The sequence below is a fragment of the Crocodylus siamensis genome, chromosome 3, assembly GCF_052110815.1.
Source record: "Crocodylus siamensis isolate JL-2025a chromosome 3, ASM5211081v1, whole genome shotgun sequence".
Lineage (NCBI taxonomy): Eukaryota > Metazoa > Chordata > Crocodylia > Crocodylidae > Crocodylus > Crocodylus siamensis.
The window spans coordinates 38,147,898-38,175,551 of record NC_143397.1 but is presented as its reverse complement, the minus strand read 5'-3'; the positions used below and the strand labels follow the sequence as shown (position 1 = coordinate 38,175,551).

Here is a 27,654-nt window from a genome sequence, read left to right as displayed (position 1 = left end):
TTCAAAATTAATTCTCAGCATTCTCCATTTTATTCCAACCCCTTCCTTTACTGCCTCCTAATCTTTCATGATTGTCCATAGGGATAAGTACTTCAAAATAACATTACTAGGTAGGATTAAGAATGAAAGCTACTGAGGCCTTTCATATTTTATTCTCCTATCCAGAAGGAATACCGTCCTTCAAGTTCCTTAGTTCTCAGTGGCAGGAGCACTCTGCTGTGATCACATTGGTAGTGTACTGATGCTGCATTAGAAAGTACATTTTGTCTTCTAGCAAGAACACATCACGAGGCACATGCTGCTAAGGAAACAAGGAAAGGGAGAAGCTGAGCACTGGTGCTTTAGTCAGCAAGGAAGGTATTCACTGAACTTCGAGCGTTCTGAGGTGAGAAAAACCTGTTTGCACACTGTTGGAGCCTGGCAACCTGACCATATTTAATTGTATCCTCTTCTAAATCAAATCACAGTGCCCTTTATGTCACTTGGTAGCACAGAACTGGTACATAAATCAAATTATAAATTGGGAGAAGGCAGCTAAGTGTTGCTCCAAGACAGTACATTAATAGCAGATGTTATCTTGTCAATCAAGATAAATGTGGCCAGAGACAAGACATTCACTGCAAATTGATCAGTTATGAGCAGGCTTTCAAAGTGTCAGGTAGGCACTGCAGGTTTTTTGTATTGGCTTTTTTCTGCTTTCTCCGTCTTTGTATTGTAGTTTTCTTGAATAAGATAAAAGGTGACTAGGAAGGTAAGATTTGTTCATACGGCCGAGCAGTATGTCATACCAGGGCAGCAGCATAGTGGGTCTTCTCTAGGAATTAAAATTCATAGAGGGCCTCACTTTCAGCCTGACTTTCACCACAATTCCCATTTGGCACTTGAATGTTGTAATTGCAAATGCATATGAAAATATGATCTAGCAGGTCTTTGGGGTGTAATTAGAAACACCTAGATGTTGAATTAACTGATTTGCAGTCACTACCACTTAAAGTGAGATTTTCAATGGTGATAATGTTACTTTTGCTCATGTTGAATTACATAGGAGTTTTACCATTTACTTGAATGAGGTTATATTGAGTACTATTGAAAATCACACCCTTAGGATGAAATCTTTGCCCTTTTGAAATCGATGAGAGCTTTGCTGTTTACTTTGATGATGCCTAAGTTTCACACTTAGACTTCTGAATTACTTAAATTGTACTGACATATAATTTTACCCTCAACTATTTGCCTCTACAAATCAGGATACAATAAGGAAAATCAAGGACTTAGACAGACATTGGCATTGTACCAGTGTAAAAGGGTATCAGACAAATGGAATAAACCCTTAAACCATGGTAACTTCCCACCGTTATTCATGAAACAATTGGGAGTAAACTTCTCCTGGTCTGATTTACACCAGTTTAGGTTCACCTATCTGCATCCATCAAATGTTAGGCATTTACCTGCTCCCCCACTGCGGAGGGGCAGACCCAACTAACTCATAGCCACCTACTGTGCAATCTATCTCAGGATAGCTCTCCATCTCTCCATTCCCGATCCTAGTGTAATTTACAACAGTATGTCCAAATGATGTAGATCACACTTGGGAGGTGTTTTTCTGTCCAGGGTCCAAGTTTGAATATCTGGCTCTTAGTGTCACTTTCCAGAAGGTTATTTTTTCATATAAATGATATTTCATGCAAAACCAGATCTGGTTTATCCAGGTGATCCCCTGGTGATACATAAGCCCTTTGCTAACTTCTGGGCAGTTCATAAAATCTAAGTATCCAGTTCCTTATCTACAATGTTTCCAGAAGTAACTCTGGAATGGATTTTATTGGGCACTACAAATCTAGTCCAAAGCCTGCTGAAAATCAAAGACTGCTCAAGACTGAGGCAGATTTTGGAGCAGGCCCCACAGTGGTTAAATGAAAAGAAGGCTTAACTAGTCACAGTAATTCTGGGGATGTTGCCAAATAGCATATAATCTGGCTCACATATTTTTTTCCTTGCCACACAGGCTTGGAGCAGAGAACTACATTGCCAAAGTTCATTTTGGTTTGTTTGGTTTTTTTACTCGATGCCTAGGAACTGCAGCTTCCAACAAATCCTTAAAAATGGGTCCTAATATGTCTTTTCAATTACAAAATCCAAAATTGTAAAAAAAAAAAAAAATAGAAAGCAAATGCTTCTATTCTGAAAGCTTCGGTATAGAAAATAATATTGTTAGCAAGAAAATGGAAGAAATTCATTAAAATGGGTCTCATACACTTAATGAGATATAAGAGGACTAATGTGAGGTATCACCACTAAAAGCAGTACCTTTCTGATTGTAATTATAACTCAGTTCCACTGATGTTATTGTTTATCACTGGTAGTTTTCTAGGTCAATTTTTTAATTTATAAAAAAGGCATCAACAGCTAAAAGCCTGAAGCAATACACTTGTTTACATTCCCCTGAGTTCTTGTTGGTAATAGCGATTATTGTACTAATGTAAGTGTCTTGCTTGTTGTGTTGTTCCTTTTTTCTTGAAAAATTAATACAGATAACATTTTTTGCAACTAGCTAAGCAGGCAACCATTGTCAAGGAAAGGCAGCTGCAATGTTAGGGCAAACAAGGAGCCATGGAATAAAATCATTTGCAAGCTTCCACACTTCACATGCCATACCAGATTCCTCTGGCATCTGGCCAGTCACGTGCCATCCCAGCACATGTTAGCAAAGGAGACACTGGCTTATCAAAGAGGAAATGATCCTGGATACCAAAATGAACAACAGAAAGAGACAAAGAAAAAAAGAAGAAGGGAAAAGTAATTGAATTCAGAGAAGTACCACAATTCTATGCTAACATTTAACACTGTCAGAAAGGTCACTAGTACACAAGTAAGGAGCATAAAACTGAAGCTTGGGTCCTCCTTAGCTACTGATTGGAGGTGAGTTTCAGTGGATGGAGGGTCAGTTGCTCTGAGTTCTCAGTGCTGATTTGATGACTCCACGTGTTATAAAGGAGAACGCTGGTTGGAATGCAGGGGTGATTTTAGAGGTTAGTAACCATCACCAGAAAGAAAGATGTGGAAAATGATTTTCCGCAGTAAATTAATATACATTATTCTGTGTGAGGATGTGTATCTGTTCACAGCCTGTACAGAGAGAGCGAGCAGGGTCAAAAAGTGCCAAAATATCAGTGCTTGGTTTTCTTAAGCTCATACTTTTAGCAAATCCTTTTAAGTAGGAATAATGCTTGAAATTAAAATAGCACTTGGCTTGACCTTGGCTTGGTACTGCAAAGTCATCCTATTCCTCAACAGATATTCTATTTCTGCTGCAGTACATGTGGCATTGGACAGCACTGTTTGTGATACCTTGTTACAAAAGCCCCAGTCTCAATCATATGATTCTTCCTACTGAAATGGTCTTAGCCCTTTTAGCCCCATGCAGCTATTTGATTTTTCACATTTGTCCTTGAAAATTATGAATGAATTTATTTTGCTCTTATATCTTATCATCAGGCTGAATTCTGACTTTAAAAAAAACTTATCCAGGGTCTAATTTAGGCTCAAGAGGGAGCATTCAAGACATTCAAGACAGGGTTATAAGCCTCATTCATTTCTCCATTGAAAACTTCAGTCTGCAATCCAGTGGCATGATATATATGGACTGACCCCTGTGCTGGGGCAGCCCCTGCATGAATCTATACCGAAATGACAGCAAAGTGAAAACTTGGACAAACAACTAGGGAGGAATATAAAAGCCTTGCTTGGGCATGCAGGGGTGAAGTCACGAAGGTCAAAGCACAATTGAAGTTGCCCCTAGTAAGGGATGTGAAGGGTAACAAGAAGGGTTTCTACAAGTATGTTAGTAACAAAAGAAAGATCAGGGAAAGTGTGGGCCCCTTACTGAATGGGAGAGGCAACCTAGTGACAGATGATGCACAAAAGGCTGAAGTATGCCTTTTTCACCTCAGTCTTCATAAATTAAGTCAGCTCCCAGACTACTGCACCTGGCAGCACAGTTTGGGGAGGAGGTGAGCAGCCAACTGTGGCAAAAGAACAGGTTAGGGACCATTTAAAAAGCTGGGCATATACAAGTCCAGGTGAGATGTACCCAAGGGTGCTGAGGGAGTTGGGTGATGTGACTGCAGAACCACTGTCCATCATTAAAAACACATGGTGATTGGGAGAGGTCCTGGACAATTGGAAAGGGGCAAATGTAGTGCCCATATTTAAGAAAAGGATGAAGGGAACTACAGACTGGTCAGTCCCGCCCCCCCAAATCCCTGGAAAAATCATGGAGCAGATCCATCCCTTTCTAAGCGCTTGGAGGAGAAGGTGATTAGGTGCAGATTCACCAAGGGCAAGTCATGCCTGACCAACCTGATTGCCTTCTATGATGAGATGGCTGGTTCTGTGGATACAGGGAGACCAGTAGATATGGTATACCTTGACTTCAGCAAGGCTTGTGATACAGTCTCCCATAACATTCTCGCAGATAAGCTAAGGAAATACAGGTTGAATGAATGGACTGTAAGGTAGATAGAAAACTGATTGGATCATCAGGATCAGAGGGTAGTAGTCAGTGGCTTGACATCTAGTTGGCAGCCAGTATCAAGTAGGGTGCCCCGAGAGTCAGTCCCGGGGCTGGTTTTGTTCAATATTTTCATCAATGACCTGGAAGATGGCACACAGCATACCCACAGCAAGTTTGCAGATGACACCAAGCTGGGGGAAATAGTAGATAAGCTAGAAGGTAAGGCTAGGATTCAGAAAGACCTGAACAGATTGTACCAAAATAAATCTCATGAGGTTCAATAAGGACACGTGCAAAGTCCTGCACTTAGGACGGAACAAACCCATGCACCAGTACAGGCTGGGGGCTGACTAGCTAGGCAGCAGCTCTGCAGAAAAGGACCAGGGGTTTACAGTGGACAATCAGCTAAATATGAGATAACAGTGTGCCCCTGTTGCCAAGAAGGCTAATAGCATGTATGGCTGCATTAGTAGGAGTGTTGCCAGCAGACTGAGGGAAGTGATTATTCACTTCTATTCACCACTGGTGAAGCCACATCTGGAGTACTGTGTCCATTTTTGGGCCCCCAGTTCAGACAGGATGTGGACAAATAGGAGAGAGTCCAGTGGAGGGCAACAAAATTGGTTAGGAGCCTGGGGCACATAACTTATAAGGAGAGGCTGAGGGAACTGGATTTACTTAATCTGAAGAAGAGAAGACAGAGGGGGGATTTAATAACAGCCTTCAACTACCTGAAAGGTGGTTCCAGGGAGGATGGAGCTAGACTGTTCTCAGTGATGACAGATGACAGAACAAGGAGCAATGGTTTCAAGTTGCAGCAAGGGAAGTTTAAGTTAGATGTTGGCAAAAATGTTCTCACTAGGAGGGTTTTAAAACCCTAGAATAGAATACCCAGAGAGGCTGTGGTCTCTCCATCCTCGGAGATGTTTAAGACTTGGCTAGACAAAGCCTTGGCTGGGATGATCTAGTTGGGGATGGTCCTGGTTTAAGCAGAGGGTTGGACTAGATGACTTCCTGAGGTCCCTTCCACCCTCATGTTCTATGATTCTGTGAAGGGATAGTGACCAATCTGTGCATATTACATTGCAGTTAGGGCCTTAGTATATTTGTATCTTAATCACATGCATTAGATGAAGGATGAAACTGTGTTTCCATTACATCAGAACAATGAGAGAGTGGGTTCCTTCTGTATTTTCTTTGTTTCTCCTAGTGCCACCAGTTTCTTCTGTTAGCACCAGAGAAAAGACTGCACCAGCACACTTCTTTGCTTAAGTTCAGTAGAAAACCTCCTCCTTTTACCAGGGAGTGGTTGGACGCTATTGAAGATCCATAGACAAATAGGACTGAAAGGCTCCTCAGGAGGTTGCCTAGTTCAATCCATTGCTAAAGGCAGCATCATCCCCATTCATCTTCCTTTCCATGCCTGGGATCCAATCCTGTGAAAATAGAACGTCTTCTGTTCTATATAGTAAGTGCCCTCAACAATCATTAACTTCAGTGGGGGAGCTGAGGGAGCCCATCAGAAAGCCCTTAACACTTTGAAGACTTCAGAGCCTGAAGAACTGAAGGTCATGGAGGGTCAGTTTTGGAGGCTCTGAGGCTTGCAGTTTGTGGTAATGTAAACTAATGGTTTAATAAACAAAGAGCCAAGTCCCTGCTTCAGGTCAGATCAATCTGATAAGCAATGTAGGAATTGTTGTGTTCTCCATTTCCCATTTTGACCCGGGCCTTTGGAGGAGCAGCTCATTCACTTACTGATTGAATAGTCAATCAATGTCTTTTTCATAAATACAATTTACAATTTACATAAAAACTCATAGCTCATTATTTAGGTTTCTGCTAATTAAACAGTCCATTTTGACTGAATATGTCTGTGATACCTAGGTCTAGTATTAATGGTAATTATATGTCTTTTACATAATATATTAGTTGTGGTTACAAAGTAACGTGCCTTGAATAGAGCTGAGAGATCAGAACAATTCATTGGGACTTGAAGAAATCTGTACCTAAAGAATTTTCTAAAATCCTATGGATTATCTTGTAGACAGTTATAGCTTTTAAAGTTTATTAAGAAAGATCCTATTATGGATTTTTCAAGTTAGTCACCCATTGTTAAGGTCTTTTTTTCCAGTAATGCACTTAGAAACGTATACATCTCAAATGTCTGACTCAGCAGTTTGGCAATACATTGACAGAAATCCACAACTAGAATCTTTGTTCACTATGCTTTTAACACTGAAAACCATCAGCATGGGCCTGATTCTGCAAATCTTTAGGCATGTGTAACAGTGTCTGGGATTGAGGCATATTTGGGTTGCATAAAGTTTGTTCCTATCACTAGTCAGGGAAATTAAAGTGGTACGTACTTTGTAAATATTAATCAGGCATTCAACTAAGAAAATATTGATTCTGTGCACCAATTTATGCTTAAACAGGAAAATATGAGATCCTAGATTTCCTTTAGCAATTGGATAAGATGACAGCAGTATCCATTTAACATATTTAATATTTATTTTTAATAATCAAATGTTGATGTTTAATAATTTGGCACAGAAAGTAATTCCTGTATTATAACTCTAGGTTTAAAAGTTTAAGACAAAGCTACTTTTTTTCCAAGTTATTAAAATTCATGACAATTGAAATTTCTAACAGAAATTACAGTAGATAGGGTTACTGCTGTCATTATCCTCGTTATTTAAGCAGCAAAATATATACAAAAGAGAAAGATTGGGATAAAAATAAATGAGAACAAATGAAGATGCCCTAAGTACCCAGGTTGTGTGGTCTTCTTACATCAATAAGTTGCTGTTGATCCTTCTCAGACATATCGGTCAGGCTATAGTATTTTCCAGCAAGGTCTCCTTTCAGCCCAGCCAGCGCAGTGACCACAACATTTTCTACTTCTCTCCTCTCTGCCCGCGAACAAGCTGGGGGAAGGCTGAGACCTCGGATACTGCGACCAGTACGTACACGTGATGATAGGACATAGCGCTCATCAAAGTTGCCCTGGGTGATCTGACAAAAGAATAAAAAATCTTCATACAGTATCCCATTTTACATACAGTCATTTTAACATGTACATAATGGATATCGTTCTTACATTCACTACAGTCAGGTCATCATACGTGATCTGTATATTCTACTTAGAAATATTTTAAAGAGGGTCTAAATTCTATAGAGGCCTTATCAACCTTTCAGGTTCTAGGAGACTACATGGAGATGCAATGCATAAGGGACAAAATCAGGTATAGCCTAACCTGGTCAGGCTCCTGGCTGGGTGTGCTATGTCAGTAGCTGGGCAGTGAAGCACTACCATTTCCAGCCATTGTGACATCACAGTTCTGTTTTCCATAAGCTTATTTTCTTTGGAAATGGGAACTTGAACCACTAAACTCAATACGCTAGTTCTAGGAAGCTGAATAATAAAAGATTCAAAAGCATATTCCTACCTTGGATGCATCCAGGTCTGTGTGGTGCTTCATTATACTTGGATCATAGCCATTATGTCTCACTTTAATTACTGGGTCAAAAAGCTCAGCAAACATCTGTGGAGTGAACGGAGCATTAGTTCAGTTTTGGGTATGCACTGTGGTTTTCTGGTCCCCTGTAGTGGCTGGACAACATTGAGTTTTATGAGTTTGGTCCAGCCTTTGAGCTCCCAAAGAGGAGAGAGTCTTTAGCTCAAGCAAGGAAGACTCCTAGTTTGAGACCTAAATTTCCCTTGCCGAGTAAAGTAAAAAGGTGACTAGGAAGCCAATTGTAGGTTCTGAAGAGAAAGTAAGGAAGAAGAATTCTTGTGTTCTGAGCTAAAGTTAAACCAACTGCAATGACATAGGCTTCACCAAGGTCCAAAGCTTACAGGTACAGCCTGTCCTAAAGACTATACGGCTACGGAGGTTTAGATAGGACTACTGTATGTGGGTGCATCTACATGTTGCCATATGGCGACATTGCTATGGTACCGTGCTTTAATACGTTTTGGAAGTATTAAAGCACAACACAGCATGGGCAGTTACTGCACTGTGTGCATGGCACATGGGTGGATTTCACCAATATGTCATCACAGCAGTGCACTATACCCGGGAGTGTGCTGCTATGGCAACATAGCTGGCAATCACAGGTAAACACACGAGCACTATGTCGCCATAGGGCGATGTGTAGATGTGCCCTGTGAGCTGAAAACATCCCTTTGGAATACAGTGCAGACACAACCAGTGGGGGCATCTACACTGCCCCTAGACAGCACTAGGGTATACCACAAATGGATGTCATATAGCTACCCGTAATGAGGAACAGAATGCACCCCAAAAAGCCTATCTGAGCCAGTGAGCTAATGGCACATACCAATAAGGGCAGAAGCATTTCATCTTTTCAGATGTAGCCCTGGTGAAGCAAGCAGTCATATTTCATTATGGAGACGGTCTAAATATGCCCAAGGTACTACTAAAGTTTAATTCTACAAATCCTTTCTACAGCCAGTTCCTGCTCAAGACCAAGTGAAACAGAGTCATCTGTATCATAAACACATTATTAGCAAGCCAGCGTTGGGGATGTTTGATGTTACTTTGAAGAGAATAAATAATAGAAGAGAAGCTTCCAATGCTCTATAGGCAGGAGTAAGATGACTGTAGTGTTAAATAACACAGAAGGTGTTATAACAACAGGCCTCTTCTGCCTAGTTCTTGTTCTCCTATTTCAAAATTAAAATCAATTTATCTATCCTAGTCCAATGCAATATCTTTGATATTTTTCATGTCTATGTAGCCATAAAATCTAGCTGTCAAGCATCCCACATCTTTCAGAAGAAATGTTTTTCTTGTTTCTACTATCTTTTTGTTTACAATATAATTTCCACATCAGCTTGCTTGGATGGCTAGGATTCACAGGCTTGCCACAAACTAACTTTTACAGCAGGAGGGAGTGCAGTTGTGGGAGGCAAATAAAATATTGTTCCTGTGAGGCTACACTTCATTGCATTTGATAACTTTATTGCATTTGATACCTTTATAGATGGTTGCTTTAGTGATGTTTCTTTTTCATTGCATGTCCTGCTGTAATTTCCCCCAAAGATGAGAGAAAATACCAGTATTATCCATATGGCTTGCATTTTATATATCATCTGGTGTGCATTTAAGCATGCACATCTGACAAAGGATATGCATCCTCACAAACTCTTAGGAAGTATAATAACTGAACATCACAGTAAATAACATTTTACCTCATATGACTCTTCATCACCAGCGACCATACCCACAGTTTTAATGAAAGGATGGCCAGGATTGTCAACCCCAGTTTGGATACACTGGTCCAAGGTATAACCATTGGGAGTCATCTTGTCCCTTAGTTTTGCATAAATTGCTGGTGTGAGACATTCAGCCATGCAGTTGTTATGTTTGCGGAGATCAGGATAGTCTGCACTAAGGGATGAGAAAAACAAATGCACTTAACATGGTAATATTAAACAGTAATCCATGGGTCTGTTCTCAGACTACAGCAACTCAGATGGAGAGGGGATGGCATGAGTGCAACATGTGGGCTACTTGTTTCCTTCTCTTAAGCTAAAATGTGTCATTTTGCTGTACATGAGTTGGTATTTTTCTGCAGTGGCTCAGGAGGGTCATGGAAATTATCAGAGTTTGATATGTGATCTGTTTCTGGCCAAGCATAGAGGTGAAGTTTAGAAAGAACACAAGTGCACTACTGTCACTAAGGAACCCCACGGCTAAAATCACAGAACTGAAAGGACTTGCCTACATGGAGTTGCTCAGGAAAATTAATCTAAATTAACTTTTAAAGTGAAATGTTAACCCACATCAAATCCCTTTATAGATATTTCTTCAGAATTAAAGTGGTTTTACTTTAGTTTAATGTAGTTGAGAAATAAATTTGAATGAAGGCTACCATCATTTGCACAGGATTTAGTACATCTTCACTAATTGATTTTAACTTCACAATTTTAGATAATTAAGATTCATTTTCCTGAGTGCCCCCATGTTTGTGGTATTTTGAAGTTGTCTAAAAACAAGATTAATCATCGAAGAGCATGTTGTTGGATCCTGAATCTATTTAAAACCAGGATTACTTGTGGGAGATCATATTCTTGCTTTATCAGTCTGCCAGTCTGTTTCCCATGCTCAGCTCCTTCCCCCATCAAACACACCTCAGACAAACAAAGAGGTGTCATGGGTGGGTCATTGTGGGTTCTGTAACTGCTCTCTTCAGTCCTGATTGGGGCAAATCTCTTCCCTTCTCCTTCCTTATGAGCTACATTCAATAACTACATCAGCTACTGAGGATAAGCACTCACCTGAGATTTTGACCCAAGGTACTTACCTTGGAGGAAAGAGTTTTCGTCTGTCCTGAGCTGCATTCACACTCCGCTGATTCAGTAGATATCCAGTGGTTAAAGCCCCTGTGCTAACTGTTGCAAAGAGCGCAGCAGTTTTGTGGCCAGACAGGAGACGAGAGAATGTGCTAGCCATTCTTCAAGTGTAAAATTTCTAGAAAGCAAAACAATCTGATAGGAAACCATACTTGTGACTAGCCATACATTCAACGCTTGAAAAAAGCTTTAAGGACTTGAACATACAGGGGGCATCTACATGTGTGCTTTACTGCAGTTGACTAATTTGCTCTGCAGTAAAATGTCACTGTCTACATGTGCAATGATATTGGGCTGGAATAAACTAACTCCACTATAGGATAGTACCGCTTGGCACAGGTACTATCTTATGGTACAGTTATTTAGTGTGCTGCGACGCACAAGTAGACAGTGACTGGGGCTGGGTGGGGCATGAGGGTGCTACAATTTGGGGCTTGCCTGCCATCTGGCCCTGCACTGTAGCACCCTCATGCCCTACCCAGCCCCTCCCTGCAGCATGTTCAGTTGGGGCAGAGCAGCTCTGGGCTAGCAGGCTGATGCCCTGGGCCCTCTGCCAGCCGGGGCTGTACCAGCCCAGTTCAACATGCTGTGGGCCTGGGCACAAATGTAAATGATGTGCCGGGGAGCAATACACTCCACTGCAAAGTGGACTGGTGTTTGTTCAGCTGTACTAATTGCATGTGTTGATGCTGCCACAGTAATTCAGTAAAAGGTGGATTAGGAGTGGTGTGAATTGCAGTAGTGCCTACAAGAAAATCATTAATATTTACTGTATTTCTGCATATAAACCTTTGGTACACTTGAAAACTGATTTGTTCTGTTCAGTTTAATATTGAATACAACCTTCAAAACCTAACTTCCAATATGGATGATGTTTTAGGCAATAATTCATCTCTTTAGCTTGCTTCATGGCAGTAGTATAATTAGATAGAGGCATTTATTGAATGACTTATGGCAAGGTTAGAATGTCAAGGTTACAAATAGCAAGCAAAAGATTGCAAATTAATAGGAGAATTTCTTTCTGGTAATGGAAGAGCGATAGAAATCTCAAGGAAATATAAAGCTTACATTTTATTATTATTTGCACAATAATTGTGCTTTATAGTCTTTTGTGCTTTGTAGCTTTGTAGATTGTGCTTTATAGTCTTGTGTGAAGAAAAGATCTGCCATGCTCATGTCAGAAACTAGAGTCAGTGGGCACATCTATATGTGCTATTAATGTGGCTGAATAAACTCCGGCACAGTTCGCACTGGAGTTTATTGCTCCTGGGCACTGTGTTTGCACATACACCTAGAACCACAGCATGCTGAGCCAGGACAGAGCAGCTCCAGCTAGCAGGGGGCCCCAAGGGTAAGCCTGCCAGCCTGGAGCTGCTCCAACCTGGCTCAATGTGCTGCAGATTAATTAACTCTGAAGATTAAAATTAACTCCGATAGTACTCAGGGACAGTACTATTTTATGGCAGAGTAATTTACTGTGCTGAAATGCATGTGTAGATGCTGACTGGGGGCATAAATTGAATCCAGTCAGCTGAGCCAGCTGAGGGCCTGATCTGCCCTGGCTCAAATTGCTGCTCTCCCAGGTGCATGTGTAGATGCTGTGCCTAGGAGCAGTTTCCTCTGGTTCAAATGGCACTGGAGTTTATTGCATTGCATTAATTGTAGATGCACCCACAGAGACCTTTACAAGATTTTTTCATCTGACAAAATCCACAAGCATTCTACCAAGTTCTGTTTAAACACTGCCAACTGAATCCCCGAAAACTGATGCTGCATGGGTGGAATAACATCATCTTAAACCTGTTTAAGTGATCAGCTGATGTTTCCTTGAGCCTGTTGCTATTGAAAAGAATTCAGGTATCAGAAGAGCTCAAAATTACCTAAATCTCCCTTTTCCCCATGCATTGAGACAAGCCCAGTTTAGACTCATCTAAGGACTGGGTCCCCTTTCCATTTCTGATAGGTGCACAGAAAGCTTTGATAGACTTGAATCACCATATTTCCATGAGCAGAAGGAAGAAAGATGTTCATATGAAAAATGCAGACCAAAGACATATTACAGACACACTGCCTGCAAAGACAAAGTGCTGTAATTAGCTATTACACTTTGGTATACTTTATAAATAATATAAATCTGTAGTAACCAGTGAGCTGTGAGCCGATGTTAAAGGTATTTTGTGAAAGGTACAACTGGGAGTTTTACTCTCCATCGCCTCTCTTATTTAATATCAAAAACAGTAATTCCCAGAGATGGATTACGTGAAGTCTGTAGAGAATCACAAAAATAAAACAGTCCTGTAAGAGATGCTTAAGTTTTTCTTAGTTGGTGGTTTCATGAGTTACTCTTGAGTTTTGTAAGAAAACTTTGTGGGAAAAAAGAGAATAATCATTTAGAAGGCCTGCAGTTCACATCCTGGGTATAAGCTTCCTTCTGGGTCCGTTTTGCAGGTTTTCTCATTTCTTTGTTACCTATTCATAAGAATGTTTTATATGTTAAAATAAGTTGTGCTTCTTTCCCATTTGATATCTTCTTTGAAATGCAGTTGGAAATAACTGGTTAGCAGAGAATTCTTCAGAGATAAGAACTGAATAATGTCTATTTGCAAGAACAAGTTATTTCCACAGAAAAGATCATTCAGTCTTGCTCCCATTGAAGTCAATGAGAATTTTGCCATCATTTATATACAGAACAAGACTAAGTCAAAAACCACTCAAGGAGTTTTTAACATATTGTATTATCACAGATAATGGCATCTGTGTATTTTTCAAAATGCTATAGAACTATTAACAAGCACAGTCACAGGATCTCATATATTACAGCTGTATCTGTATATGTACTATTTGTCCAATTTTACAGATGCAGAGAAAACAAGGTAAAGCAACTTGCTCAAGACCACACAGAGAAGAACCCACATTAGAACTCAAGACATCCTGGGCACATCTACACATGTCGCTATGGCGCCGTTGTTACTACGCTGTCATTTCTTACTTCCTTTTGGAAGTACTAACAGACAACACAGTAACAACCCGTACGGTGCTGTGCATGCCGCACATGGTTATTTTTAGGCACTAGACCACTGTAGCAATGCACTATAATGAGGGAGCACATTGCTACAGCGATGTAGTTGCAGTGTCACAATTTTTGCCCGTGAATTCTGTCATCTTAGCGCATTGCTACAGCAACATCACATGTAGACGCACCCCCTGACTGTAAGTCTTGGTCTCGTTCCTCCAGTCTGTGTGTCCTACTAAGACACTGTGTCTTTTTTCTGAGAGAGAAAGGAAGTGCACATTTCATGTGTACTGGATTATACTGACAGTGTAAAGAAACCTCCAAATGAATGCAAATGTCAGTTATGCTTGTTCTTATACTCTGCATTGTGAGGGAGGTTCTAGGATGTGTCCATAGTGCTCTCCTATGGAACCTGGAACAACATTTGAGAACAGAGAAAAGTCCCATTCACTCATTCCAAGTCCATGTGAAACCAAGGCCTGTAATTAAGCAGAGTAGACATTTTAAGAGGGATTATGAGAATGTACCCTAGTTTGAGATTGATGTTGGGATAGATTTAATTTTCTGTGGCAGTGTAGACATGCCCTTAAAGGTTTGTCTCTATTATTAGGCTTCTGCTATCATATCTGGGCTGGCATAGTTATGATGGCAGAACCACCAACTGGGAGTCCCACATGAAAGAGAAGACCTGAGGAACTAAAAGAGTCTGTATACAAAAGAAAGCCTGCTTCTTTACAATGTACCAGGGTATTATTTTAAGTATTCCAGCCTGAGGTCAAATAATTAAAAAAAACTGAAGAGAGAACTGAGGCCATTTCAGGCTATTAGATATGGGGAACATGCCTGTCCATAAGGCCCAAAAGCATTGGTTCTCCAATTTCTTTGTTTGTGACATCATTTCTGGCTTGAGTCCCTCTTCTGAAACTGAATTGTCATTGGGCCTGCCACATCACTTTGGGCTGTGACCCCTTGTTTGGAAATACTGTCTAAGATTTAATTGATCTCAAAACACTTCTTAGTATGCCCTGGCAATTTGTTCAGAACACAGATTTAGAGACAGCCTTTGTACAAGAATGCTAGTGGTATATAAGTGAGACAGAGAAGATAGCACACATGAGGAAAGATTGAATATTTTTACAATGTATTCTATTCCATTCTGTTGTGGTCACTTAACGGTTGGTGCCATGTATTCCTTAGAGTATACCATCCAAACCCTGCGCTGAAATACTAATTTTCTCATGGGCTCTCCTATGGAGCTCATCACTGTTGTGTCTAAGTACCTTATAAACTGCTAATATATTTTAACATACCTGTGTATGACTATTTCCATTTTACATTTATCTTCGCTGCTCAGGAGAGATAATGCCCTTATAATGGAATGGCTCACATCTAAAAAGCCTGACCTAAAGGTCAGTGCAGTCCCTAAGCAACAGCTAGAAATTGGTTCCATCGGTGCCTGCACTTAGGTCTTGGAATTTCTACAGTGGTATACCGAGTACCCGGAGGCCAGTGCTTACATTTGTGGCCCCCTCCATCACAGACCATCCCCTCTAGTAAAAGATATCACACACACACACCCCTCCCCCCACATGCAGCTGCAGCGGGCTGGGCTGGGCTGGGCTGAGCTGGGCCTGGTGGAGAGCACTGCCACCACACTGTGTCTCTGCAGGCAGGCAGAGTCCCTGGGAGGGGTAGCTCAGCCATGGGGGTCGGGGGGGAGGCAACACGAATTTTGGGAGGCTCTAGCTCCCAAGGCCCTCCTAGTGCCACAGCCCACAAAGGCACAGCATGGCGTGGTGCTCCTGGCCTGGCCAGCCCGGCCCCAACCTCCCCCACCTCACTTCCAAGTAGGGCATGACCCTCCCAGCCTGTCTCGGCCCCCTCCCTACCAGATGTAGTACCACCCAGCCCGCAGGCATGGCACAGCTTTTAAGGCAAGACCCCAGCCCTGCCCCCCCCCAACCCCAGCACTATTGGTGGAGGAGGAGCCCTGCTTCCAGCTCCCACAAAAGCAAATGTGAAAGCCACAGTTTTAAACTTGGCACCAAAAATGGGCACTGAATTTAAACTGCAGCTTTCACGTACCTGCTGGTGAGGATCCCAGGGCCCCAAATTGGAACAGACCCCTGGGCACGTGCGCCCAGTTTGCCCATGCATTAATCTGCCTATGGCCTGGCCACTCGCACCCCCCAGCCTGCACCTGCACCCCTCCTTGGTACTCCACTGAATGTTTAAAACTTAGGCACCTAACCCAGGTAGCTAAGAGGAAATGCTAAAGCACATGAGTATGTCTGAGCTCCTGTCCCTCTCAGGCACTCAGGTGCCTGATACATACTGCTCATTGCTCACCTCCATTCACTTGCAATTCATAACACCTGCTTCTGAGCATAGGCACCTAATGACATTGCAGTGATGGTGCCAGGGCCCACCATTTTTCAACCAGCCTAATGGCTATAACACTCACTGGAAGTTGGAGATCCTCATTATAGGATCTCTTCAGCCTGAAGGGAAACATAGAATCATAGGGTTGGAAGGAAACTCAAGATGCAGGGTGTGCTATTTCCACATATCCTACCTCCAAGGCAAGTGCCATAACTACCAGGCTACAGGGCAGTTTGGTCAAGGACAAGAGAACATTCTTCTTTAGCCTAGTGGTCAGGGCATTCCCTGGGTGGGAAGGAGTCTTGAGCTCTTGTACCTGGCCACTCGCACCCCCCACCCCCCCAGAGTTATTTATACATTTTCAATTAAATGCTAATTACAACATCAAAAATAATTCTGCTTTCAAGGAGATATCATAACAATGAGGCTACAGGGTCATACTCCCTCATGTTGCTCTCCTGACTGCATGACTTTGCCACTGCCAGGCCCTTCTTGCTGCAGCCATGCAGAGTCTGCACTCAGGCTGCCCTGTGGCTCCTCTGCACTGCCACTGCTGCCCCACTGGGCAGCCCAGAGGCAGCAGTGATGGTGGTGGAGAGGAACTGCAGGACAGGCTGGGCACAGGCTCCTGGTGGCTTCAGAAAGAAGGGCCCAGTAGCAGTGAGGGGGAGGGGCCCCTTTTCCCTGTGCTGAGTAGCAGCTTTTTCCTGGCTGCTGCTGCTGCTCTGCATGGGCAGGTGGTCCACAGCAGGCATGGGGCAGGCCAGGGCTGGGGCTGTGTGTGCAGGTTCTTGCCAGCTGAGGCGGGTCTGGAGCAGGAGCGGGGTGGGGTGGGGTCAGGGCTGGGGCTGTGCGCTGGTGGTGGTGGCAGGAGGAGCCACAGGATGCACAGGCTCCATGCTGTTGTGAGGAGAGGAGGGGATGCTGACCAGCCCACGGCAGCTCCCCAGAACTGCCTATGTGGTCCACAGGCCCAAATAATTCCCCATCTCTGTACTAGACTATCAGGCAAAAATTTACCATGACCACCATTTCCCGCGCCGAGGGGTGTCCGCACTGCATCGGTGGGGAAGGGGCAGCGCAGGGCGGGGCAGCGCAGTCCGGTTTAGGGATGAGCACACGAGCGTGAAACATGGCTGCCCGGTTGTCAGCGGGGCCACGTCCCCAGGCGGGATGCTGAGGAGCCCACACAGGGTACCACATGCATGCGTGTGCTCATGAGGAGGAAGCACAAGGTCACACTCACATCTTCCTCCTCCTCCATGGGAGCCGGAGGCAAAGAGGGAGGCGGGCTGCGTGCATGTGGCCATGTGTGAAGACGGGGCTCCTTGTCCCCAATGGACCCGGCTACTTCTCCTCCTCCTCCTCCTTCTTGCTGCTGCTGCTGGAGGCCAACAGCCGGCTGCTCCTCCACAGCTTCCTCTACCTGGTGCTGTACACCCAGGTGTCCCAGGGCAAGCCTGCATTATGCTTCTTTCATTCATTGAGAAGTGAGTAGAAGCAAAAGTGTTTATTTTATTCAAGTGTTTGGTATTATTTCATTGTTGCTTTTATATTGTTTTTATTTTGGATTTTAAACCACATTTCCAGACCCATTTCATTGTCACTTCCTGCAACTTCATTGGTGTCAAAGGTCACGTGACATCACTTCCTGATGTGATACTGCTTTCTGTGAGGTCTTTGAATGTGGCTCGCCGGCCCACTGGGTGATAAAAAGTTCATGATCTGGCCCCACATTCAAAAAGGTTGGACACCACTAGTCTACTGCATAGTAAATGTCTCATGTAAATGCGCCCAGTCACCAGGATTGAATAGATGAGTAAATCTGTATTGCCCAACCTACTGTTCCTGAAGCCAGATTTTTGTGTGAAGTAGGACTCCTTTTCTGTTGGAAGTTTAAAAAGTCCCATAATTAAAGTTTCTTTCTTTCTGCAACTGTGTCTTCCTAGAAGGCTTACACTGCTTGCTGTATAGAGTCTGCCTTCATGAAGCTTTAGCTTCCTTCCTCTCTTTTCTGTGTCCATTTTACAATGTACAAATTGCTGCTGCTTTGTAAACCATTAATAGTTGTTCCTGGCACAGGTTACTCTTTTGAGAAAGTCATCTGACAATTGTCAGTCACAGCAGCAAGCAACTGTCACCTGGAATAATTTGAAGAACCCAGATGGCTATGTGTTTTGCACCTTAAGTAGAACAAGCATTTGACTGTAGCATGGCATGGCATCTCAGGGGCCAACCCTTTCGACTGTCAGATGAAAAGGGTCATGGAGTATGACAATCAGGTATTTTTTGGGAGGAAGGAGAAATTAAAAACAAATATTGCAGATGTTTTGTTGTGGGAATAGGCTTGTGCATATTTATGTCAACAAGGTATGAGTCCCTTAAAACAGAAGCATAACAAAGGTGGGTTACTGGGGTACTAACCCTGGGCACTTACACTTGGGGGAGAGAGTGGGGTACAACTGTGCTGCCTACCACCATTGGCAGCTGATGCCACGCAGAGCACACAAGTGTCTAGTTATACCTCCATTTAAATTGGACATGTGTACCCCATAGGCAGAATGCTGTTGCAGAATATAAATGCATAGAACACTGCAGCACAGACTGAACCTGCATGTATAACATAGAAACAATTAACATATTCTAATTAAATTTGTGCAACATTTCCCCCCCATTTCAAAGAGCAAAATGAAAACTGGAAAAAAGGACTGGGCTGAGTGGCACAAAAACATTTAATTTAAAATGGTATATGACATGCTTTTCATGGATTTTTAAGGCCAGACAGACTAATGTGATCACCTAGTCTGATTTCCTATAACAGTCGTGCCCAACCTTTGGCAGTGCCAGGTCCATCTACAGGCTGGATCTGGCTGGCTGGTGGGTTCAATATAGTATGCAGGGCCAGTGTGGTAAGGGCCCAATCTGGCTGCAGTAGGGTATACAACCTCTGCTCTCTGTCCCCCGGATTCATCCCCCTGTGGGGGCAGGGAAAGGCCCATCCCTGATCCAGACATACCCGTTGTGGGGAATTTTGCTGCCTACTGCCAAAGTGGGGATCTTCTGAAGTTGTCTGAGAAAGGCATCTCAGGCTGGATGCCATGGCTCTGCAGACCAGTTTTAGCCCTTGGGCTGCAGAGTGAGCACCCCTGTCTTATAACACAGGCCATAGGCCTTCCCTAAATTAATTCTAGCTTTAAGTCAATAATTGGGGCTGAGGCTTTTAGCAAAGCATCCAATCCTGATGAAAAATTTCTAGTGATGGAGAATCTACCACAATACGCAACTAGTTGTTCAATTGTTGAAAAATGCACCTTTATTTATATGGTCTGATCTTATTTAGCTTCAAATTCTAGCCATTGGACTGTGTTGTATCTTGCTGTATTATACTGAAGAAGCCTCTATCAAATTTCTGTTCTGAATCAGCTACTTAAAGATAGAGACTAAATTACTCCTTCACTTTCTTTTTGATTAACTAGATTGAACTCCTTGGGCATGTTCCCACTGCAAAGACATGTGCTTGAAGCAGCAAAAAAGTAATATCACAAATTTGTGTCACTACTATTTGTCATTGTGCACGCCCTTGCACATGGGCATCGGTATGTGGCAAAATGCCTGGCTTCAGGGAAACTGTTGTTTCCCCACTTTTCCCAGCTCCCAGCATGCTGGAGGAGCCAGGACAGAACTAGAGAAGGGGAGATGCTCTGGCCAGCAGCCAGAGCTTCTCCCAGGAGGACTGAGCCTCTGTCTTGCAGTGCATGCTCCTGTGGCTTGCAGTGCACTGTTGTTGGGTTTTTTTGGGAGTGGGGAGTTGGTGAGGGATTTTGCTACCAGGATTGCTACCAGCAATTTTTTTCCCCAGCGCTCCAAATTTGCAGTTTGGGGCACATTTTAATGTGCCTGGCGTACAGTTTGTAGTGCTGCAAAGTGGTTTGTGGCACTGCAAACCACACATGCCTGCATATCTGGATCGGCCCTTGGGCCTTTGGTTTCACTGAAGTGAGAAGACTACAGTTTTTTCCAGGGAGGCTGTTATCAGGCTGCTTAGTCCTCATAGTGAGAGAGGAGTTTGTTTTCATAGCTTGAGCCTTGAGTTTTCCAATCTTTTAATGACTCTTTTAGCTGTTTTCTGAACCCTTGCCAAGTTTTTCAATACCTTTCTGAAGTGTGTATAGTGAAAATGACTAGCCTTTGAGTAGTAAGCACACCAATGCCAAATATAGAGGTGATACAGCCTCTCCACTCCTACTCAGTAGCCACTTGTTTATACATCCAAGGATCACACCAATGCTTTTGGCTACATATTGGGCTAGCAGTTCATGTTTAGCTGATAATTCACCTAAGCTCCGAGTTCTTTACAGAGTTGCTGCTTCCTAGAATCCTCTATTATGCAAACCTGGCCCACATTTCTTTCTAAGTTATTGATAAAATGCTGAATAGGATAGGGCCAAGAATCAACCTCTATTGCATCCCATACATCTGGTTCATTGGTGGCGGTTCTCTGTTTATAATTACTGTTTGAGACCTATCATCTACATAGTTTTTATCCACTTAATATATGCCATGGTACTTTTGTACTGTTTTAGTTTCTTAAGCAAAATGTCCTGCTGTATCATATCAAGTGCCTTACAGATTTATATTATATTACATCATTACTAGCTTTATCAGCTGAACCTGAGAAGTTTAATCATATGAGGTCAGTTTGAGATGATAAAGCCATCTTTGTGGACATTTGTTATATTACTTCATATAAATCTTTATTAATTAAACCTTATATCACCGATTCCATTACTTTAACCAGGAAAAGAGTCAGGCTGATAGGTCTATAGTATGCTGACAGACTTGGAAAAAAATAAGCAAAACAGTGCTTTACCAAAAGAAGAATTGTCTCAGTTTGACCCCAGTCCCCAGAGTCTGTATACCTTGCATGCTTCAGCAGGGCTTTTTGGTGCTTTTATCTAATAGCTTCTTTAATCAGCTATAAGATAAAAATGCCAAAAAGTCTTGCTGAAATGTGTGAGCTATACAGACATTGGGGAGTCAAGTCCAAATGGTGCAATTCATAGTTTCATAGTTTCTAGGGTCGGAAGGGACCTGAGCAGATCATCTAGTCCAACCCCCCTGCCACGGCAGGAAAGAGTACTGGGGTCAAATTCCTCTTCTGGGCATGTGCTGCACTCTGTGCAGAGGTGCTCTGAGCTGAAAGTAAAGTGCTGGAGTTCTCTTTCCCCACTTCTGTAAGCACCCAACTATTAAGTCATTGCATTTACCCTTTTAAATAATCGATACAATATCATCTTTATCCCAATCCTCTGGAGAGGTTGTGGTCTATCAGTGTGTTGGGGCTCTTTTTGTCTTTCTAGGCTACTGCTTTTACTGGTGAAACAACCCTTATTCTTCCGAATGATATGTTGTTTCTGTAGGAAGTGGATCTCTCCTTCCCCTTTCATTGATGCATGGCTTCAGATGGAAACATCTTCAGTGTCCACAACTGGTATCTATGAATTGAAGAAGGTAGGGCTTGAGCTTGTATTTGCATTTGTTGGTTTTTCCAGGATTTCTTTCTCTTGTTCTAGTTGGATATGCTGCACAGGCTCTCTCATGGCCTCTGGGATGTAAATCGGGTCTTAAGACTTGATGTAAAATGCTTAGGCATTACACGTTTTGTCCATCAGAGGCCTGTGGTAGCACCACAGGACTTGCCTTAGAAAGGCTGCAGCTCACCTATACTCCTGACCCAGTATCATAGTCAGGAGCACAATGCAAAGGCCTGGAGAGTGCATAAAGTACCATACAAGCAAACTCCCAAGGTCATTTTTCACTTGTGGAAACACTTGGAGAAGACAAAATTTTCATTCTACAGCAGAAAGGAAAAATGAAGCAACCAACCTGGCAACAGTTGCTAGGTATGTTCCTTGGATCAGATTCTGTCTTAGTAAACAATCTTTTGTTCAGTACCCTATAATTCATGGCATATTGTGGATCAAAGCTATATGGCATGTAATTTCATTCATGTAATGTTTAATTTTGCCTGGGAATAAATGTAACAGTAATATAAAAAGCAGTGATTAAATAATATAACACAAAGTTTTAAGTCTGTACTTAGATTTCAAAGCACAAATGCAATGGTCCCTGTTTGTTCATTATATAGTACTACTGAACACCATAAAAGGGTAGTCAAAACTCAGAGCCAGTTTGGAAGTGCCCTTTCTAGAACAATCGTTTATAACCTATGGATACCTTGTGACCTGTAGGGAATTGGCAGGAACTGTCTAGCAGGTCATAAGCATAGGGGTCATGGCCTTTTCTCTAGAATTCATAGATGGATTTCATAGATTTCTAGGGTCAGAAGAGACCTTGTAGATCATCAAGTCCAACCCCCTGCTATAGGCAGGAAAGAGCACTGGGGTTAAATAACCCCAGCTAGGTGCCTGTCTAATCTTTTCTTGAACACCTCCAAGGTAGGGAAAAGCATCACCTTCCTTGGAAGCCCATTCCAGATTCTGGCAACCCTCACTGTAAAGAATTTCTTCTTGGTATCCAATCTAAATCTACTCTTCTTTAGTTTGCGACCATTATTTCTAGTAACCCCTTAGGGGTGCCTTAGTAAACAGAGTATCCCTTATTCCCTGCTGACCCCCCCCATGATGAGTTTGTAGACAGCCACAAGATCACCTCTTAGCCTTCTCTTGGGGAGGCTGAAGAGCTTCAGTTTCCTCAGTTTGTCTTCACAGGATCTTACCCGCAGGCCCTCAACCTTATGAGTAGACCTTCTCTGAACCCTCTCAAGGTTATCCACATTCCTCGTGAAGTGTGGTGCCCAAAACTGGATGCAGTACTTCAGCTGTGGCCTGACCAATACCGCATAGAGGGGAAGTATCACCGTCCTAGACCTGCTCGTGATGCACCTACTAATGCAAGAAAGAATGCGGTTAGCCTTACTTATTACCTTGTCACACTGGCAACTCATGTTCATTTTTGCATCGACCCAGACTTTGAGATCTCTTTCCACTGCTGTGGAACTCAGAATGGTACTTCCCAGTCTGTAGGTATATTGGAGATTCTTTCTCCCTAGGTGCATCACCTTCGCTTTTCCTTGTTTATTGCATCCTATTCTGATCTGCCCACTTCCCCAGTCTATCCAAATCCATGTGGATTCACTCCCTACCCTTCACTGTGTTTACTGTACCCCATAGTTCAGTGTTGTCTGCGAATTTGGACAGAGTGATTTCAACCCCCTCATCCAAATCACTGATGAAGGAGGGACAGGAGGGACAGGTTAGGAAGGAGAGGTGGGGGCGTGGCACTCTATATTAAGGAGGAATACACATCCTCGTCAATTAGCAAGGAGTCAGAGGAAGGGCACTCTGAAGTGCTTTGGGTTAGAGTACAAGGCAGTCGAGGGGAAAGAGACTTAATGGTGAGAGTCTACTACAGACCTCCCAACCAGGGGGGAGAGCTTGACCAGGAATTCTTAGGTCAGCTCACAGAGGTAGTGAAGTCTAAGGATGTGGTAGTCATGGGGGACCTGAACTTCCCGGACATCTGCTGGGAAGAGCAGTCAGCCAGGTCTGACCGCTCATGTATGTTCTTAGACAGAATGCAGGACCGCCATCTAACCCAGGAGGTGCACAGCCCCACCAGGGGAGATGCCTTGTTGGACCTAGTGATGACCTGGTTAGGGGGCTGCGGGTGCTCAACCATCTCGGCGACAGTGATCATCGCCTGCTGGAATTCACCATCCCGCGCAAGGTGGCAAAGGCCTGCAGTAAGGCAGCAGCCCTAGATTTCAGGAAGTCAAACTTCAACGAGCTAAGGAGGATAGTTGGGGAAGCACTGAGGTCCCAGAGGGGAGGGGAGCCAGGTGTCCAAGGACAGTGGTCGCTCCTTAAGGAGATGATCCTCCAAGCCCAAAGGAAGGTAATGCCAACAAGGATCAAAGGGAGCAGGAGGGCACACAAGCCTCCATGGCTCACCAGAAGCATCCGGGAATGTCTCCTTGCTAAAAGGAGGAAAGAAGGAGACATCACCAGGGATGACTATACTGCAGTCGCTCCGGGATGTAGTGGGCCAGTCAGGAAGGCCAAGGCAGAGATGGAATTAGGACTAGCTTCCCAGATTAAGGACAACAAGAAGTCCTTCTTTAAATACATAGGGGGTAAAAAGAAGTTTCCGGGTAATGTGGGGCCCCTGCAGGACGCGTTGGGAAATTTGGTCGTCACACCAGAAGACAAAGCTAACATGTTTAATGATTTCTTTGCCTCCGTCTTCCTAAGTAGGGACCAGAACAGCCACCTCCCTGCTGGGCCCCCCTCAGGCCTCAGGGGAGGCACACCTGGGCCAAGGGTTAGTGAGGAACTAGTTAGGGAACTTCTGGAGGGATTGGACGTATTCAAGTCAGCCGGTCCGGATGATCTCCACTCTAGAGTTCTAAAGGAATTGGCCGAGGTCATTGCGAGACCCCTGGCACGGCTTTATGAGCACTCATGGTGCTCTGGTGTGGTGCCGGAGGACTGGAAGAGGGCCAACATGGTTCCCATCTTCAGAAAGGGGAAGGAGGAGGACCCGGGAAACTATAGGCCAGTTAGTGTTACCTCAATCCTAGGCAAGCTGTTTGAGAAAATTATTCTGGCACACATCCAGGAGGGGCCAGCAGGGGACTGCATGCTTAGGGGCAACCAACACGGGTTCATCAGTGGCAGGTCCTGTCAGACCAACCTGGTGGCCTTTTACGATCAGATCATCAGATCATTAGATGCAGGGGTAGCAGTGGACATAGTCTTCCTGGACTGCCGGAAGGCTTTCGACACTGTCTCTCACCCCATTCTCATTAAGAAACTGGGGGACTGTGGTGTCGACACCCACACAGTCAAATGGGTCGCCAACTGGCTGGAGGGCCGCACCCAGAGGGTGGTAGTGAATGGGTCCTTCTCAACCTGGAAGGACGTGGGCAGTGGGGTTCCGCAGGGCTCGGTCCTCAGGCCCGTACTGTTCAACATCTTCATCAGTGACTTGGACGAGGGGGTAAAAAGTACCCTGTTCAAATTTGCTGACGACACTAAGATGTGGGGGGACGTGGGCACACTAGAAGGAAGCAACAGGCTACAATCGGACCTAGACAGGTTACAAAGGTGAGCGGATGAGAATAGGATGGGATTCAACACAGACAAGTGCAAAGTGATGCACCTCGGGAGGAACAACCGGCACCATATCTACGGGTTGGGGATCTCCCCTCTTGTCAGCACGGAGGCAGAAAAGGATCTTGGGGTCATCATTGCCTCCAAGATGAACATGGGCCGGCAGTGTGGGGAGGCAGTCAGGAAGGCCAACCATACCTTGTCATGCATCCCCAGATGCATCCTGAGCAGGTCCAAAGAGGTGATCTTTCCCCTCTATGCGGCACCGGTCAAGCCGCAGTTGGAGTACTGCGTCCAGTTCTGGGCGCCACACTTCAAGAGGGATGTGGACAGCATGGAGAGGGTCCAGAGGAGGGCCACTCGCATGATTAGGGGACAGCAGGGCAGGCCCTATGAGGACAGGCTACGGGACCTGAACCTGTTCAGCCTCCAAAAGAGAAGGCTGAGGGGGGATCTTGTGGCCTGTTACAAACTAGTCAGGGGGGATCAGCAGGCATTGGGTGAGTCCCTGTTCCCCTGAGCACCGCCAGGAGTGACCAGGAATAACGGTCACAAGCTGGCAGAGGGTAGGTTTAGGCTAGATATCAGGAGGCGCTACTTCATGGTCAGGGCGGCTAGGATCTGGAACCAACTTCCAAGAGAAGTGGCGCAGGCTCCTATCCTGGGGGTTTTTAAGAGGAGGTTAGATGAACACGTTGCTGGGGTCGTTTGACCCCAGTACTCTTTCCTGCCATGGTAGGGGGTCGGACTAGATGATCTACTCAGGTCCCTTCCGACCCTAGAAACTATGAAACTATGAAACTATATTGAACAGCACTGGTCCAAGGACAGAGTGTTGGGGAACACCACTGCCCACATCTCTCAAGGGAGAAACCATCCCATCCACCACCACTCTCTGGGTGTGTCCCATAAGCCAATTTTTCACCCACCTTACTGTGAAAAAATCCACATCACAGCTACTCAGTTTGCTTGTAAGAATTGGGTGCAATTCTAGTAAGAATTGGGTGTTGTCTAGTTTTGCCTGAAGCAGATTTGATCAGTCGCATGTATCCAGTCTTTCGAAGACCATGTTTTCATTTTTTAAAACTATTTTAATATAAAAACCCAACTCCTCAGTGTACAGTGTAAAGGGATGGAAATCTCTTGTTGAATATAATAGAAAGAACTGCAGCAATTCTGGTACTTGCTAGGAATCAACACAAAGGATTTTGAATGACATGTAAGGAGAACTTATTGCAATTAGATGGGATCCTAGGATGAAAGAGGTGAAGGCCTACTTATGGAACTTTAAACAAATTCTTCCCTTAAATCACATTAATATAGATTTGAAGTCGCTGAATTTGAACTTTTCCAAAGATTCTGGATAATCTGGATCCATGTCTAATATTAATGTAAACCCTAATCAGATTTTTAAAAATTTAAATATATACAAAGTCTGCATGAGCCAACACTTCCTAAAATTCCCCCTCTTACTTAGCCATTGGGTTCACTTCAGACCAGCAGCAATCACTGCAGGCTTTTAGAGCATATTCTAGCATTACCAGATTGCTGTTAGAGTTAGTGGGTGAGTCCACATGAGTCACTTTACTGCACAGTAACCATCTGCATCTACATGTGCAGACGCTTACTGTGCAGTAATTAGCTCTAATCATGAATAAATTTGCTACATGGAAATGCAAGTAGCAAATTTTACTTGTGATTGCTTACTGCCCAGTAGTGTATGTGTAGATGCCTAACTGGGAGCAAATGTGCTCCTGGTCAGCCAAGCAGCAGAGGGTGATAGATTGCTCCCTGCCCTCGGGAGATATCTGCTTCTGGGGTGGGCTCCACCACTGGAGCCCAGGCAGGGACCCCTAATCCCCCGCTCCGTTGTCACCCAGCACCAGCCCACGACTGTGTAGCTGGAGCTGGGAGATAAGGATCTCCCAGCTCAGGCCCTGTGACCACAGAACTCAGGCTGGGAGAGAAGGATCTCCCAGTACTGGCCCTGTGACTGTAGAGCTGGCACTGGAAAACAAGGATCTCGCAGCCCAGGCCCTGTGACCATGGGACTTGGGCTGGGAGAGATGGATCTCCAAGTGCCAGTCCTGCAACCATGAAGCTGGTGTTGGGAGATAAAGATCTCCCAGCCCAGGCCCTGCTATCATGAGACTCGGGCTGGGAGATAGGGATCTCCCAGCCTGGGCTCCCCAGCCATAGGGCAGGAGCTGGGAGATCCCTGCTGCCAGGG

The 27,654-nt window shown here is 44.0% G+C and overlaps 1 protein-coding gene across 3 annotated transcripts in view; it reads right to left on the bottom strand.

Annotated features, from left to right (window-relative positions):
* Positions 1–27,654, bottom strand: part of CKMT2 (creatine kinase, mitochondrial 2) — a 38,129-nt gene that overhangs the window by 8,512 nt on the left and 1,963 nt on the right. For 2 of the 3 annotated variants that reach the window (XM_090038179.1, XM_090038182.1), the window contains exons 2-6: positions 10,847–11,013; positions 9,732–9,930; positions 7,963–8,058; positions 7,307–7,528; positions 2,656–2,741 (exon numbers count right to left, since the gene is read on the bottom strand). In XM_090038179.1, coding sequence (XP_089894305.1) covers positions 2,656–2,741; positions 7,307–7,528; positions 7,963–8,058; positions 9,732–9,930; positions 10,847–10,995 — 752 coding nt within the window. In that variant the 5' untranslated portion in view covers positions 10,996–11,013. Of the gene's footprint in view, positions 1–2,655; positions 2,742–7,306; positions 7,529–7,962; positions 8,059–9,731; positions 9,931–10,846; positions 11,014–21,557; positions 21,786–27,654 lie in introns of all 3 variants that reach the window. The other variant, XM_090038181.1, reaches the window with a different exon arrangement.